The sequence below is a fragment of the Colius striatus genome, chromosome 1 (genome assembly GCF_028858725.1).
Source record: "Colius striatus isolate bColStr4 chromosome 1, bColStr4.1.hap1, whole genome shotgun sequence".
Classification (NCBI taxonomy): domain Eukaryota; kingdom Metazoa; phylum Chordata; class Aves; order Coliiformes; family Coliidae; genus Colius; species Colius striatus.
The window spans coordinates 22,806,358-22,821,405 of NC_084759.1; the positions used below are offsets into that span (position 1 = coordinate 22,806,358).

Here is a 15,048-nt window from a genome sequence, read left to right on the forward strand (position 1 = left end):
CAGTTTAAAGGAATTTGGAGGATTACTGCTGTAAAAATGTGAGTCAGAAAATAGATACTGGAAGGTACTGTCCAGTACCTTGCTGTTCCCCTTGCTCAAACCAGGGTCAGCTAAAGCAGATGGCCAGTTGGCTTGTGAGCATCTCCAAGGATGGAGACTCCATGGGCTCTTTGGGCAACCATCAGGTGCTCAATCACCTTTATATTTAGAAAGTTTAGATTAAAAAAGTTTATGTTTAAATAGTATCGCCTGGATTTCATGGTGTGTCCATCGTTTCTTGCAATGTCACTGAACACCACTGGGAAGAGTCTGGCTCTGTCTTATTTACTCCCAAGATCAGGCACTTAATGATAACTTCCTACCTAAGCCATCTCTTCTGGAAGCTGAAAAAAAAAAAAGTCGCCTCTCTTGGCCTCTCCTTGTATGAGAGCTGCTCCAGTCCCTTATTTATCTTTGTGACCCTTTGCTGGACTGATTCCAGGGTTTCCATGTCTCTCTCATGCCGAGAAGCCCAGAACTAGACACGGCACCCAGATCAAGTCCCACCAGTGTTGAGTAGAGGGGGAAGAGTGTTCAAATACACTTTTCAGTTTCATGGTAGGGATAGATACAGTCCTTTTACTTATTTATTACAGTAGTAAATGAAGAGGGCATGAGATTTAAGAACACTTTAGAAAGTGGAAATGCAGCCGAGAAACTCGAGTATTTTCAGTTCTAAGAAAACTTGGGATGTAATTATTATATACCCTGTTGCTTGGCATCACTGTAGGGAGTACTCTGAATGGAAATTTTTACTTTAAATGGGTAGTACACTAAGAATTCTTGTTTTCAATTTCAGCAATGGCCATAACCAAAAAGTACACATGCACATGGTTGATCTAATGAGCTCTATCATTTGTGAGGGAGATACTGTGTCACAGGAACTTTTGGATACAGTGTTAGTTAATCTAGTGCCAGCACATAAGGTAAGACTTCAGAGTGACCTTGTTTTTTGTAATTTTGATTTATTGGATGTATGTATTCAGATATTTAAATTTCATTGAGAAAAGAGCTGTAGCAAATATGTTTCTATTATTTGGATTATTTATTTTTTTTAGCAAATAATTAATTTTTAGTAGCCAGAAAATTCAGAAGTGTTTCATTGCTTTGATTAATTTACTGTAAACCAAAGTAATTGTCATAGTCTTTTATGCTAAGCTAATAGCTTTAATGTTATATAAACTTAGGCACAGGTTTTGTTATGTGTGGTCACTGTCAGTAGAACTCAATATAACAAATGTCCTTTGTGGCATTTTTATTTAGAATAATGCTGTATCAACAATTACAAGTAGTATGCTGCCGTGAGTGGGAGAAGAAAGGTGTCTGCTGATTTGTAGTTGGCTTTTGTGTATTTCAGAATGTTGATTGGTGTTATTGGAAGCATATTGGTATGTTTTTGATGCAGCCATAGAACTATGTTCAGAAATGGTGCCTGAAGAGCCCAAGTGATGGCTGTCTACTTAGAGAAGTGTTTTGTCGAAAAGAAAAAATAGTGTTGTGGGGGTGAATTGAGGAAAAACTTCAAAGTTTACATATGTTGTGACACAGAACTGTTAAAAAAGTGAGGAAGTCAAACCCTGATCTAGGTGAACCTGCTTTAGCTGGCAGGGTTTGGTCTAGAATGATCTCTAAAAGTCCCTTTCATCCCCTACTATTCTGTGAAATTCTTCATTCAGAGATCTCTTGGGCTACAATGTAGAAGACCACTTATGCTGAGTGTGACCAAAACAAAAATTCTGGGAAATTATTGAGCAAATGTATAAATGCATACTTAACTGGGTTTTGGGCAGTTCTGGCTGTTTCCTACTAAACTTCTTTTTTTGAAGTGTGTTCAGGAAAGGGCTAATTTATTTGTACTTCTTAGAAACTACGGTGAGGTTAAGTAGGTATCAACTGAGGTTTTTACATCTTCAGAAAGACCTTTTTTATGGGGTATTGGTGTTTTGGGGCTTTTTTGGTGTGTTTGGGGTTTGAAAAATTTGTTTAGAGTGCTGTACCTGAAGAAGCTTGAGTAGACTTTTCATAAGGTGCTCTCAGAAGAACACAGCAAAATAGTGTGCCTTATTGCAAGACATCAGTTTCAGTAAAAAAACACACAAAAATTATTCTTCTTTTGACAGTGAAAGACTAAATGCTTAGCACAGATCAGTGTTGTGGGATGGCTTGTTTGGGTTTTGTTTTAGATCTGTGTCCCTCAAGGAGTGTGTTTGTGCCAGGAACAGACTACCATTCATGTGACTGAAACTCAAATTTCTAAAGTAAAGACTTGGAAAATGAGAAACAAAAGCAAGACTATGCAAAATACTTCAGTTTGTGTTTTCTGCAGTTAAGCATCTGTCATTTCATTGTGTCACCTGTGTTGAACTTGATTTGACTGTACTGCTTTTGTGACTCTGGTTTAATGAACTGATTTTGAGTTGAAGAATTTTCATCATCTTATATTGACTATAGCATCAAAACAAATCTGTTTATAGCAGATTTTAAGTTATTGATTGAACATTTTAATAGATTAAGGTATTTGGGGTTTTACATTTTCTTCTGTTTTAATCAAACTGGTTCTTTGAATAGAAAGCAAGCCAGAAACTAGCATGCTAACAGAAATGATTTTATAACTTTAGATGGTATTCTGTGTACTTTTACCTGTAGAATCATAGAGTGGTAGGGGTTGGGAGGGACATCTAAAGATCATCTAGTCCAACCCCCCTCCTCAAGTAGGTCCACCTAGATCAGGTCACATAGGAAAGCATCCAGGTGGGTTTTGTAAACCTCCAGAGAAGGAGACTTCACACCCTTCCTGGGCAGCTTGTCCCAGTGCTGTCACCCTTACAGTAAAGAAGTTTTTTCTTAAGTGAAACTTTTTGTGTTCTAGCTTTTGTGCATTACCCCTAGTCCTATCACTGGACACTTTTTTTCTGTGGTATTTCCTCATCCTCTTGACATCGACCTTTGAAATACTTGTAACTGTTAATGAGGTCCCCACTCAGTCTCCCCTTCAACGTTCTGAACAGCTCCAGATCCCACAGCCTTTCTTCATAAGATAGTCAATGTGAGATGGCAAGAAAAACTTACTTTTGCCTTTTAATTGTCTTTTTAGATTAAAAAGCCTTTATGGCAGCACCTGTAAAGACTTTTGTGTTTGTGCAGTGTGTTACAATGCGTATGTTACTTTGTTTACTTGAGTGTTTGCCAGTGTTCCATTCTCAGCCTCAGAAGTGCTACAGGGAATCCCACATTTCACACCCCACATGCTTTACATGCTTATCTTTTTGAAAAAGTGATATTGACAATTAAATTCCTAACTATCTCTACAAGAAACTTGCTTAATAATTAGTGTTATCTATCTTGGCAACACTTCAGCTGAGCTTTTTTCTTTGTCAGCTAACCTTAAAAACATGTTTCTCTTCTTAGCAGAACTAGGGAATCTGTTAGAACTGTTTTGTCAAGTCCTCTTGGATACAAATTCTGCTGCTATGCCATTGATGATAAGAAAAAAATTCATGACCCTTTTCAAATTCCAAGAATATAATACACAGTGTATGTGTTTTACTATTATTTGCTCTAGATATAGACTTAACATGTGATTTTACTCCTGAATTTACAAAATTAACGACTGGATTGATGCTAGATAGCCATCCTTGTAAGAAAAAAATAAGGGACATGCATTTGTTTTCTATTGTCCTCCTTGTTTTTTTATTCCTTCTAAAGGATGAGTACAAATTATTTCACTCTTAATTTCTTTGAGCTGTGTTAAACTGGACATTGAGGGGCAACTGGAAAAAGTAACTGGAAAAAAAAGCAGTGTGTATGCATTTGAATCACAGTCAACTCTATTGTATCATTGCCACTGAATATTGTCACTGTGGCAAACTCTGCAAGAGTATTGTATGTATATACACAAAAATCTGTGCCATGCTGTCAGAGGGGTTGCCACTGGTGTCTGCAGTAGAGGTTTGTCAAACATTCTAGAGAAGATGAGGTATGAAAATAAATTGGCAAAACTCTAAATAATTTTCCAGAGATGTGTAAAAAGTCTGAGATGCTAGCAATATATACACAAGAATCATGGTAGGAGTCGAGACAAAGGAGAGAATGTATGGATGACAGAGGTGGTTGTTTTTCTAATATTACTGCTTGGAGACCATCTAAGCATTAAAAAATAATGTCCTCCTCTGATTAATAGTATTCTCTTGGGGGGGGGGGAAATGTCTGCAGCATCCTGTAAGTCTGTTTTTCAATAGTAAATATAACTTCTAGATTGTCTCCCAGAACATCTGTGTTCTGCCTTTTCAGGGGTGTTTTTTTGATTTGTCCTTACCATTCAATACTTATTTCTGCTTTTGCCATCAATTTAGTAATTATTAATGATTATATTTAACAGTGTTGCTAGCTGATGGCATAAGTTCTACTGAACTCAAGACTCTCCAAAGCTTATCCCCACTGGGTGCTTACAAGCTGTTAGAGGCATCCTGATTAAGAGTGTCCCCCTCATAAGGGCTTTCTTAAATCATTTAATAGATCTTGAAATACTTGTCGCTTTTTTTTTTCCTAACGTATAGAAAGATTGACGAGGATAATGATAGAAGAGTTTATCTAAACACAGAAAAGAAATTTAGTGAAATTAGATCTTACCCTTATAAAATTTCTCCTTCAAGCTAAGTTGAAATTGTGTTGGTGGCTGTTAAGTTAGCTGGAAAGAGGTTTGATGTTTGGACCTATTTGGTAATGGCCTGCGTTGCTCCCATTTTCATTTAAAATAAGGCTATGTTGCATTATCTTGTTTCTGCTTTTTGTCTCGAAGCTGGAAAAGGGAGAGAGAAGAGACTTGCTTGGCATTGTTATTTTAAGAAAGTTTGGCCTCTGGACATTTGAGAGCCCTGGCTATTGACACAAATCAAGTACACACAGCATGAAAAAAATAGCTAACTTTGCTTAGCCAGTTGTGATCAGGACTATTTTTTTTCTTTGCAGCTTTTTTAGAGAGAACAAAGTGTAATGTGAATATGTTACTCAAAGTTGCAAATAGCTACTTCTAGCATGTATTTCAGCAAACATTACAACTTCAAAATGAATTGCTGTGTGAAAGATACAAGCTGAAACTGTAATTAATGTGAATCAAAACAGACCTGCCCATTGGAACTCTGGTATGCTAGGTCTGCTGTTTGGACTTGTTTTGTTAGTAAGTCAGATCTTGCTTAGGATCTAGAATTCGTTCTTAACCTAGGTGAAAGTTGTTTTCTTTATTTTGGTGGAGGTGAACTGTGTAAATCAAGAAGGGCCAGAGCAAGAATTGCAAGTAGCATGCTTTTCTTTATTGCAGTTATTTGTGACTTTTATATTCCGAAGAGTGTTAACTCTAGCTAAATATCAGAAAACAAACAATACAGGTGGAAATGGGCACATTATTTCGTGGTTTATTGTGGGTTTTTTTAGTGGAGTTTTTTTTGTCTTAACCTGTCTGTCACATAGAACCTTCTCTTTTCCAGGATTTATAACACCTGTACAATTTTGTAAAAAGATTGCCAATGTTGACTCTCCTATCTTGATTAGATAAGGGGAGAGGAAATTACAAGGATGTTAGCATCTTCTGTAAGCATTTGAGTATCTTTATGGAATTGGGGTTTTTATTCACCTTCTGTGGTGGCTCTGAGTAAAACAGATATTTCAGGCACAGATCTTCTTAATCTTTGGACTTCAGTCACCTAACTTAATGCTGTCAGTAGACAAGTCAGAATTCTCTGGTTTTATAACACCAAATATTGTTAATCTGTTCCTACTGCTGTCTAGAAGTCTGTAGTTTTATATACAACTTTTGAAATTGTGGACAATGCTCTTCATCTCTTAGCAGGTCATCTCTTCATTGGGATAGTTACAAAGAACCAAGCATATGCAGGCAAAAAAATGCACTGGGTGTGGCAATGCATCTGATGTTTGCTTCTCCCTAGGAAGGAAGTTTTCTTCCTTTTATTAATAAGCTATATTAAAAAAAACAACCACAAACTGCCTCTTTATACTATTGTCTTGGAATATTCTGGGTTTATATATATTGCAAAAACTAATCAAAACTAGGGGGACTGTCATGGTTTAGCGAGGATCTACTTCTGCTTGGTAACGGGGAGAGGGCTGCAGTGCTGACCCAGTAAAGAGTTCTTTGACTCTCCCCTGGCTCTTGGGTTCAGACCCACCTCCGGCCCAACTGGGCCAGTCTAGTGCCTCAGCCATCACTGTTTAAGGACAGGAATTTGAAATGCTTGGGAGAAGGTGGAGGAGTGGTACGAGATTGCAGTGACCATACAGACCCCACAGTCAGAGAAGGAGGAAGGAAGGAGGAGCGCTGGACTAGAGACCCCTCTGCAAGCCTTGGTGAGAATGCAGGCTGTACCACTGCAACCCATGGAAGGCAATGGCAGGACTGAGAGCCACCAGCAGCTCTGTGTGAGTGCACCTGGACGGGCGAGGGACTGTGTAAGGAGGCGGCCATGGCGCAGGCCATGCTGGAGAGCCTGCAGGCTGAAGAGCAGACCCACACGAAAGGCAGAGAGGAGCTACAGCCTTTGGGATCGTGTGCATCAGAGTGGCCCATGCAGGGCTGCCGTGTGTGTGAGGTACCCCGTGGAGGAGCAGGGAGGACTGGTGCGGAGCCTGCCTGCCCTGGAGAGAGACAAATGGCAGAAGCTATCATGAATAAACTGACTGAAACCCCCATTCCCTGCCCCCCTGAGCCATTCAGTGGAGGAGGAGAGAAAGACACCGGGATCAGGGCTCAAGAGTCTGGGAAGAGGGGAGGAGTGGGGAGAAAGTGGTTGTAAAGGGCTGGTTGTACTCTTCATCATTGTACCATTCTGTGGTGTTTTCTGTTTGCTATATTTTGGGGTTTTATGGTTATGTTTTGACTGGTGGTGGATTAAATTATTTTCTGTTTTGTTTTGGTTTTTTTTTTTGTCCCCCCCATGGGTGTAGCCTTGTTTGTTTTGTCCTGGACCATAAGCGGCAATTAAGCCCTCCCTGCTGCCCTTTAGGAATACTCTAGTCTGTGGTACTTGAGTCTAATCGTGGTCTTTTGTCGCTTGATAGGCCTAAATCATGTCAGGGACCTGTCTGTCTAGAAACAATTAATAAAATACCATATATCTATTTTGTATTTAAGACTTTTCCTTCATTCTTCTATGTGTTAATCAAGTCTGCAGTGGGTGTTATAAGGGCTGAGTTGCATGTTGCATATACTTCTGAACATCTTTAAAAACTTCTGATATAGAAAGTGCAGAAATGATGTAGCAACTAGAGGGTGGAGAGTTTGTGCTAGGAAAGGAAGGACACAATGGTAGAGCAGTAACACAATTAGACAAATGGAGGCTTAGGAATAGAGGGAGTGTGGTTTTCTTTGGTGTATTTTTTTATGAGGGTTTAATTAGTTTGTACTATTCACACTTTTTCCTTGCAAACTGAAGTTCTAGATGCTTGTTTTGTTTTGTTTTGTTTTGCTATCACTGTCCGATAGGCTGAGTAGCTTTGCAAGAGACTATGGAGAGGCTCTGATGGTAGTTCACAGGTGTCTGATTGTTGCAGGGAAAGAATCATACTTTGTACCACAACCCTGTTCAGAGCGCTGCTTCTGTGATGACTGTAAATGCCTCAATGTTGCTTTATATTACTTTCCTGTTTTTTTGTGGAAACTGATAAGGAGGAGCAATTAAGTGCAGGAACCTTCACTGAGTATCAGGCTTAAATATGCAACTGAAAATTAACCTTCAGTTTGCCAGGAAAACATTGTCTCGGTAATATCAGTGGAGACTACAAAGCTCTGTTTGAACTAGGTTTGGTTTTACTATGTTATCTTCACTACCAAATATGTATAACAAGCTATTTCTTTAATGCATTTAACAGTACATGGTAGCTTTATATTATTGTATTTTTTAGGATTAATGCATGTGCTTAAAACTTTTCTGTGTTTGCATTTTTTTTCCCCCAGAATTTAAACAAGCAAGCCTATGATCTGGCAAAAGCTTTACTAAAGAGGACAGCGCAGGCAATTGAACCATACATTACTAATGTAAGTAAAGTATGCAAACAAGTAAGGAAATCACTAAACTTTTAAACTGAGCTGTATTATAAGAACAATGACTTGCATATGGTTAAATAAGACTGTAAAATGACTTTTTACAAAATCTCAGTTATTTTTTAATTGTTTTATTAATGAAGCACTTTGTAAACTGTCCCTTTAAGTCCAGTTCTTTACCATATACAAACTACTAAGCCCATAAAAATTTTGATTTCTGAAATGCAATGGATAGTTTACTTTCTGCTGTCTTGGAGAAGCTTGCATTTCAATCCTTAATTTGACTGGAAGACCAAATGTACTGATATATTTTTATCAGAACAGTGCATCTAAACACATTGTTCCTGTGGCAAAAGTCTTTTTCTGCTGAGGAGATGAGACTATTTAGAAGCTAAGAGAAGGAGATCAGAATTTTAATGCCTTTGTTACAGGAAAAAAAGGAAGAAACAGAATCTAATAATAGATAGTAAGGAAGAAAAATAATGAGTGGATTGAGGATTGTAGCTGAGTTGGGTGTAGACAAAATAGACATGGCAAGAGAAGAGGCATGAGAGGAAGTAAAGGTCAGACAGGAGTTTCCTCTAACTTAAGTTGTATGAGAAAAAAAGAAAAATTAACCCACTCTTCTTAATTTTCTTTTAGTAAGTAGATGATGGTTAAGCAGGTCTTAGGGCAGCTATCCAAAACCTCAGGAGCTTGAAAACAGTAGAATGCTTTTTGTTGCTTTCAGACTTGAAACATTTTTGGTATGGGGAAAATGGATACCTTCCAAGACTTTTAAACCCCTCAGTGCAAACTCTTGCTTGAAACATGTTAGTAAAACCTGCTGTTTGGGAAGGTATTGCTACATGGGAATGTGTTTTTAGAGTTCATTTGTAAGGTTAGATTACGAACTGGGTGGTGATTTTGTGAGCATTAAGGAAGTCTGTACAATAAGAATCTTCCACTTAGGGAAAATATATACTTGCAGTCTTTTGTTCTTGGTTTCCCACAAGTGGGAAGTATTGTGCTGTCTGATTTCTATATTTTGAAGGTTAATTTAGTTCTTAAAATATATTAAAGATGCAGTAGGAGTTAGTTTCCTAACCAGGAATATGTGCGTTTCAGGCAACTATATCCAGAGAAGGAAAACTTCTCTGCAAGACAGTATGGAGTCTTTAACTTGTAATGGAAATGCACTTACCTGTTATTTTCTGGTCATTATTACTAGAAGCTGTGGACTTGACTATTGCTTCACTTGTTGGCGTTCTTTTTGTAACTTTAAAAATGGTAGCTTTCATGATTTTAGTTTCTTTACTGATCTGTTTAACCTTAGCAAGTAGAGAGAATTATGATGTTTATCTGTCCCAGGTTTGGAAATAGGAAACTGAAGTGCCAGGTAAATGTGTTCTATTGCCTTGGTAGCAGGTAGAAAGAGTATAATTTATTTTGCCACACTTGTGTGTTATTTTAACCCAAAGAGAAGAAAAGTTTTCTACATTATGTTTTCCCCCTTGTGAGTTATAGTATGTTACTCTTCAGTTGTTTCTTCCTTATCTATTATTAGAGGATATAGTTGAAGGTAGTGTGGAATTAAGATTTGATATTAGAAAATTTGTTCTTTAATGGGAAGTATGAATTATCCCTCATACCTGTCAAATTTACCAAGAATAATTGCTTTACAGTTGTGTTACACTGCTTGTGAAAATAAATTCTGGAACAGTCACTTATTAATTCCTATGCTATTATTTACAACTCTTTAACCTGTCAACTGTGTAGTGTAGTAATTGGCCACGTGTTTCAGCCTTGTTTTGAATTCATTGGATACATAAAAAATTATCTTTCACAATAGTAAGCTAACTAAATGTACTGACATTATAAAAAGATGTGATGCCCTGGAACTCTTCTAAAGCTGTTTCTTAAATTATTTATAGGCCTGCTGTGGTGAACTAAACATCACTTCTACAAGTAAAAGAAAACACATTAATGTGGATAGAAAACAATGATATTTTTAAGATTTTTGGTACAGGATTCTGGTCTGTTTGTTGTATTGTTCCCTCCCTGTTTTTTTTACAGTGGTGTAAATGTTATGAGGTTTAGTGGTAGACAAGCATAGGGTTTAGAAGAGGGTATATGTACTCTTGTTGTTGATATATACTCTCTTTTATTTTCCAGTTCTTCAATCAGGTTCTCATGCTTGGTAAAACATCAATTAGTGACCTGTCGGAGCATGTGTTTGACTTGATTCTGGAGTTATACAATATTGATAGTCACCTTTTGCTTTCTGTTCTACCACAGCTTGAATTCAAACTTAAGGTAAGCATTTCTTATCCTTTCTGTGTATTTGAAATGTGTGTGTTTTTTTTTACTGATAAGTTCATCAAATAATTTGCTATAGAAATGTAATGCTTATAACGTAACTTCCCTGAATTGTTTAATGGAAAGCTCATAAAAAGCCCTCAAAAAGGAATTTAAGGTCAAATGTATTAACCTACAGTGTGTGTTGTGTGTTTGTTTGGATTTTGATTGGTGAGGTTTTTTTACTTGTATCTTTCAAGCAATAACTTGATTTTTTTTTTTTTTAATGACTTAAGAATCTGACTTGTTTTATTCTCTGGTTTGCTGTAAAGTTTATTATGAAGGTCTCTAATATATTGAAAGCACCTTGTGCTGCTTGCTATGCAGACAATAGGGAATTTTGGCAAGGAAAATGTTGAGCTCCATACTAATGGAAACCGATGTGCTTACAACTCTGTCCAAATAAAAAGTCCATGGTGGGCGGAGACAGAACATTGGACTCCATGTTATTGCAGTGACTTTTATTATTTTTAAGCTTATTTTTTGTATCTGAAAGATAGCTGTTGCTAGCTATTTTACCTGTTCTAATAGGTATTTTTCTTTTTGACTTCCTACTATTTCAGAGTGTCCCCATCACTGATGAATTCAGTTTAGCAGCTGATACTCCCTTTATTCTGCACTATGTTTGGTTTCTATTTCTCATTTCACAGGATTTCTGTGGAAGTAGGGATTTTTATTAGTTTTGTATTAGTACATTTGGAAGTGATCTGTTACTAGACTTGAGGGCTGATGTGCAGTGGACCACTTAAATTTACATGTCTTTTTATTAATGAGGACAGATTATAGTATAACCTTTGGCCTTATAGGTTTGTATAACCTTGCAATGTTTATTATTGTAGTGGCTTATTCGTGCCTGTTGTTTTTCTCTTATGTTGCTAGGCAGGCACACACCACTTGTTGACGAGGTTTTCTTAATGGTTCTGTCTTCAGAATGGTTCTGTCTCCATTCACGTTTCTGAAAAGTGAGGTACAATTTGCTGCTTGCTGTCTGTGTCTTAAAAGTAGACAGCCCTTAAATTCCTGTTCTTACAAATGGTAAACAATTATAATTTGCTCCAATAAAAACAGTATTTCTGCAGCTGAAGCTGTTATTCAGGAGATTTAATCTTAACTGCTGCCACGTCCTTTTTTCATATTCATAACCTTTTCATCTCGGGGTCCATTGAAAACTACAGATTCTTTGTAATTAGTAATTCACAAGACATCTTATTCATGTTTATACTTTTGTTTATTGTTTAGTATAGTCTTTTTAGATGATGAACATATATTAAGTTGCTTTTCATCTCTGTGGTCCTTAGTGTAGTGTAGGGTTTGTAACTGTTTAGAGACTGTGGTGTGGCTTCCGCTTGAATGATCTTTTAGCTTCGGATGTGTTCTTTTGATGCCTTAAGTTTTAAGGCAAATAATATATGCCCGTTTTTTCCTGTTAGCTGTCAAATGAAGTTTGACCCATCTTTTACAGGAAAAAACCCACACTCTATTTGGAATAGGATAATGCTGATTTAAATCCTGAGACACTACAACAGGTTGCCCAGGGAAGCTTTGGAAATGTTCAGGGTCAGGTTGAATGGAACTTTAAGCAGCCTCATATAGTGAAAGATGTCTCTGCCCATGTCAAGCAAGTTGGACCAGTTGATCTGTAAAGGCCTCTTCCAAACATTTTTAATTCAGGTGCAGTTAAAAAGCATGTTGGTGTGTTGTGAAGACAGTGTGATTTCAATGAAACTCAAGAGTGTGCTAATGGTAGAAGGCACCAAATAGTTTGTGACTTGGAAGAGAAGCTGGACAGCAGTATTGCTGTTAGCTTCATGAGGTCTTTGATCAAGTGGGTGGTAAAGGAGAAAAATATGCCTGGTCTTGTATGTTGAAATATATGAGAGGAGTGGTGTCTTTTTGACTAAATGTCAACTTGAGTTAGTCATAAAATAATAACAAATTTAAGTGAGCTCTGTGTATCATTCAGAGTTTAACTAGATGATTTGGGCTTCTCTGAATTTGGTACATAGTATTGGTTCTTTATCCATGTAATAGTTTAAGAGCCTTGTCTTTTGAGCTTACTTGCCTTTTTTTTTTTTTACTGGCCCTGTTAGTAGAGACTGAAGAGCAATGAAGGTCAGCTCAAAAGAGCATGGGACTTCAAATAGGGAAATAACAATTAGATTTTGATATAAGAAAAGCAAGATGTGACGTGAGATTTCCAAAGGCGAACACAGAACTTGATTACTGACAATATGAAAAAAGCTACTTGACTTTTTTGGCATGTCATTTGGCAAGGAAGTGGGAAATTATTAGCCAAACAAGATAGGAATTCCTGGAAGAATGGCAATATGGTTAAAGACTTTGAAGAATCATCCTTGAGAAACTCCATCTGTATGTTCTAATGGTATATATATTTTATCTTCTATTACTGGATGCTTGAAAAGAAGTTTAGATTTTCTTCATCATTCTGTCCATCATTTTTGCTTTATGAGTTGAGTTGTATCAGGGAGACAGATGTTCTTGTGCTGGAGCCCTGTCATTACTGACAAATTTTGTTTGGCGAACAGAATGAGTCTGTTTACACTGAGGGTAGCCTTTCCAGGTACACTTTGTCTACCCACAACAAAAGACTTGTTCACTTTAATTCATTTGTATAATGACATTGCTAAGGCTGAGATATACACCACCACCATGATGTCCTCCAAAGTGGCTTGTAATACTGAAATGAATATAAAAAAATACTTCTGCTGATGGAGAAATATTTCTATGCTGCCTGCCTGATTTTCCTTACACAATACTCCCACAATTCCTCCGTTTTCTTGTGTTTGACACTGCTGGTACTGTTTTCACTATACTTTATCCCAAGGACAGTAGGTGCCAGAGATACAAATGTCACACCAGCCACCTTGCTGTTATATTAACATAATTCCTTTCTGGAGCATAGTGGGCTGATACTACTACCACCAAGCATTATGAACTAGTAGCATCTTTGGATGGAGACAATAGAAATCTGGAAGTTTTCTGTTCACAGACAATCTCTAGCTAACCTTCTGCGTGACATAAATATTGAAAGTGTGCCTCTGGGATGGAGTAAATGACAAGTTTCAGTTCCACTTACTACTTGATCTGGTAATTCACTAGGTCAAGTGGCTGAACAAATTCTTTTTTCTAGTGATGAGATTTGTATATAGAATATAATACATAGTGTTACAGTGGCCATAATGGAAAAATTATCATTCCATTTTATTATCATTTCTGTGGCCAGTGGAGTTCCACAGGGAACGGTTCTGGGGCCACTCTTGTTCAACATCTTCATCAACGACCTGGATGAGGGGACAGAGTGTACCCTCAGCAAGTTGGCTGATGACACCAAACTGGGAGGACCGGCTGATTCCCCAGAAGGCTGTGCTGCCATTCAGCGGGATCTCGACCGGCTTGAGAGTTGGGCAGAGAGGAACCTCATGAGGTTCAACAAGGACAAGTGCAGAGTCCTGCATCTGGGAAGGAACAACCCCATGCACCAGTACAGGCTGGGGGTTGAACTGCTGAAGAGCAGCTCTGCAGAGAGAGACCTGGGAGTCCTGATTGATAATAAACTAAATATGAGCCAGCAATGTGCTCTCATGGCCAAGAAGGCCAATGGCATCCTGGGATGCATCAAGAAGAGTGTGGGTAGCAGGTCAAGGGAGGTTCTTCTCCCCCTCTCCTCTGCCCTGGTGAGGCCTCATCTGTCCAATTCTGGGCTCCTCAGCTCCAGAGGGACAGGGAAGTGCTGGAGAGAGTCCAGCGCAGGGCCACCAAGATGATCAGGGGACTGGAGCACCTTCCTTATGAGGAAAGGCTGTGGGACCTGGGGCTGTTGAGGGGTGATCTTATTAATATTTATAAATATATAAAGGGTGAGTGTCAGGAGGTTGGGACATCCCTTTTTTCTATAATAGCTAGCAACAGGACAAGGGGTAATGGGATGAAGCTGGAACACAAAAAGTTCCACTTAAACATAAGAAAAAACTATTTCACCGTGAGAGTGACAGAGCAGTGGCACAGGCTGCCCAGAGGGGTTGTAGAGTCTCCTTCCTTGGAGGTCTTCAAGACCTGCCTGGACATGTTCCTATGCGACCTGATCTAGGTGAACCTGCTTGAGCAGGGGGTTGGACTAGATGATCTCTAAAGGTCCCCTCCAACCCCTACCATTCTATGATTTTAGAATGCATTGCTGGTGGACATACTCTTTCTTGCATAAGGAGGGCTCTTGACTCTTTGAGGATTATATGGTTATGGTGATGGACACCTTGGCAATTAAAGGTGACACAATAATGCAGGAACTGGATCTTGGTCCCACTTGATTGGTTGTACCCCTTTTTCACGATTGCAATGCTCCCTTCCATAAATTCTAGTTAGAGTGAAAGAAGATCACTCGATCTTGATTGTTCCAGTTTTAAGGACCTCCTGTTGTTCTTGGAAGATTTTCAAAGCTCTTGATGTTCTTGACTCCTGCTTTCAGGGATTGATTATGTTTCGTCCTAACCTTATGGTACAGAGTTTTACAGCGTGAGTGCTGGGTATTTCTCTGATAGTAATCCTGCTTCTCTAAAACTTATTTTTCTTGGTATCAGCAACTTTTCCACTAGTTATATATT

At 38.2% G+C, this 15,048-nt stretch overlaps 1 protein-coding gene across 4 annotated transcripts in view; it reads left to right on the forward strand.

The window, feature by feature from the left end:
- The window catches only part of PDS5B (PDS5 cohesin associated factor B), a 136,326-nt gene that overhangs the window by 35,959 nt on the left and 85,319 nt on the right, over window positions 1–15,048 (forward strand). For all 4 annotated transcript variants that reach the window (XR_009818494.1, XM_061993678.1, XM_061993696.1 and 1 more), the window contains exons 6-8: window positions 839–965; window positions 8,006–8,086; window positions 10,247–10,387. Coding sequence is in view for 3 of the 4 variants with exons in the window: in XM_061993678.1 (XP_061849662.1) it covers window positions 839–965; window positions 8,006–8,086; window positions 10,247–10,387 (349 nt within the window). In the remaining variant the exon portion in view is untranslated. The remainder of the gene's footprint in view (window positions 1–838; window positions 966–8,005; window positions 8,087–10,246; window positions 10,388–15,048) is intronic.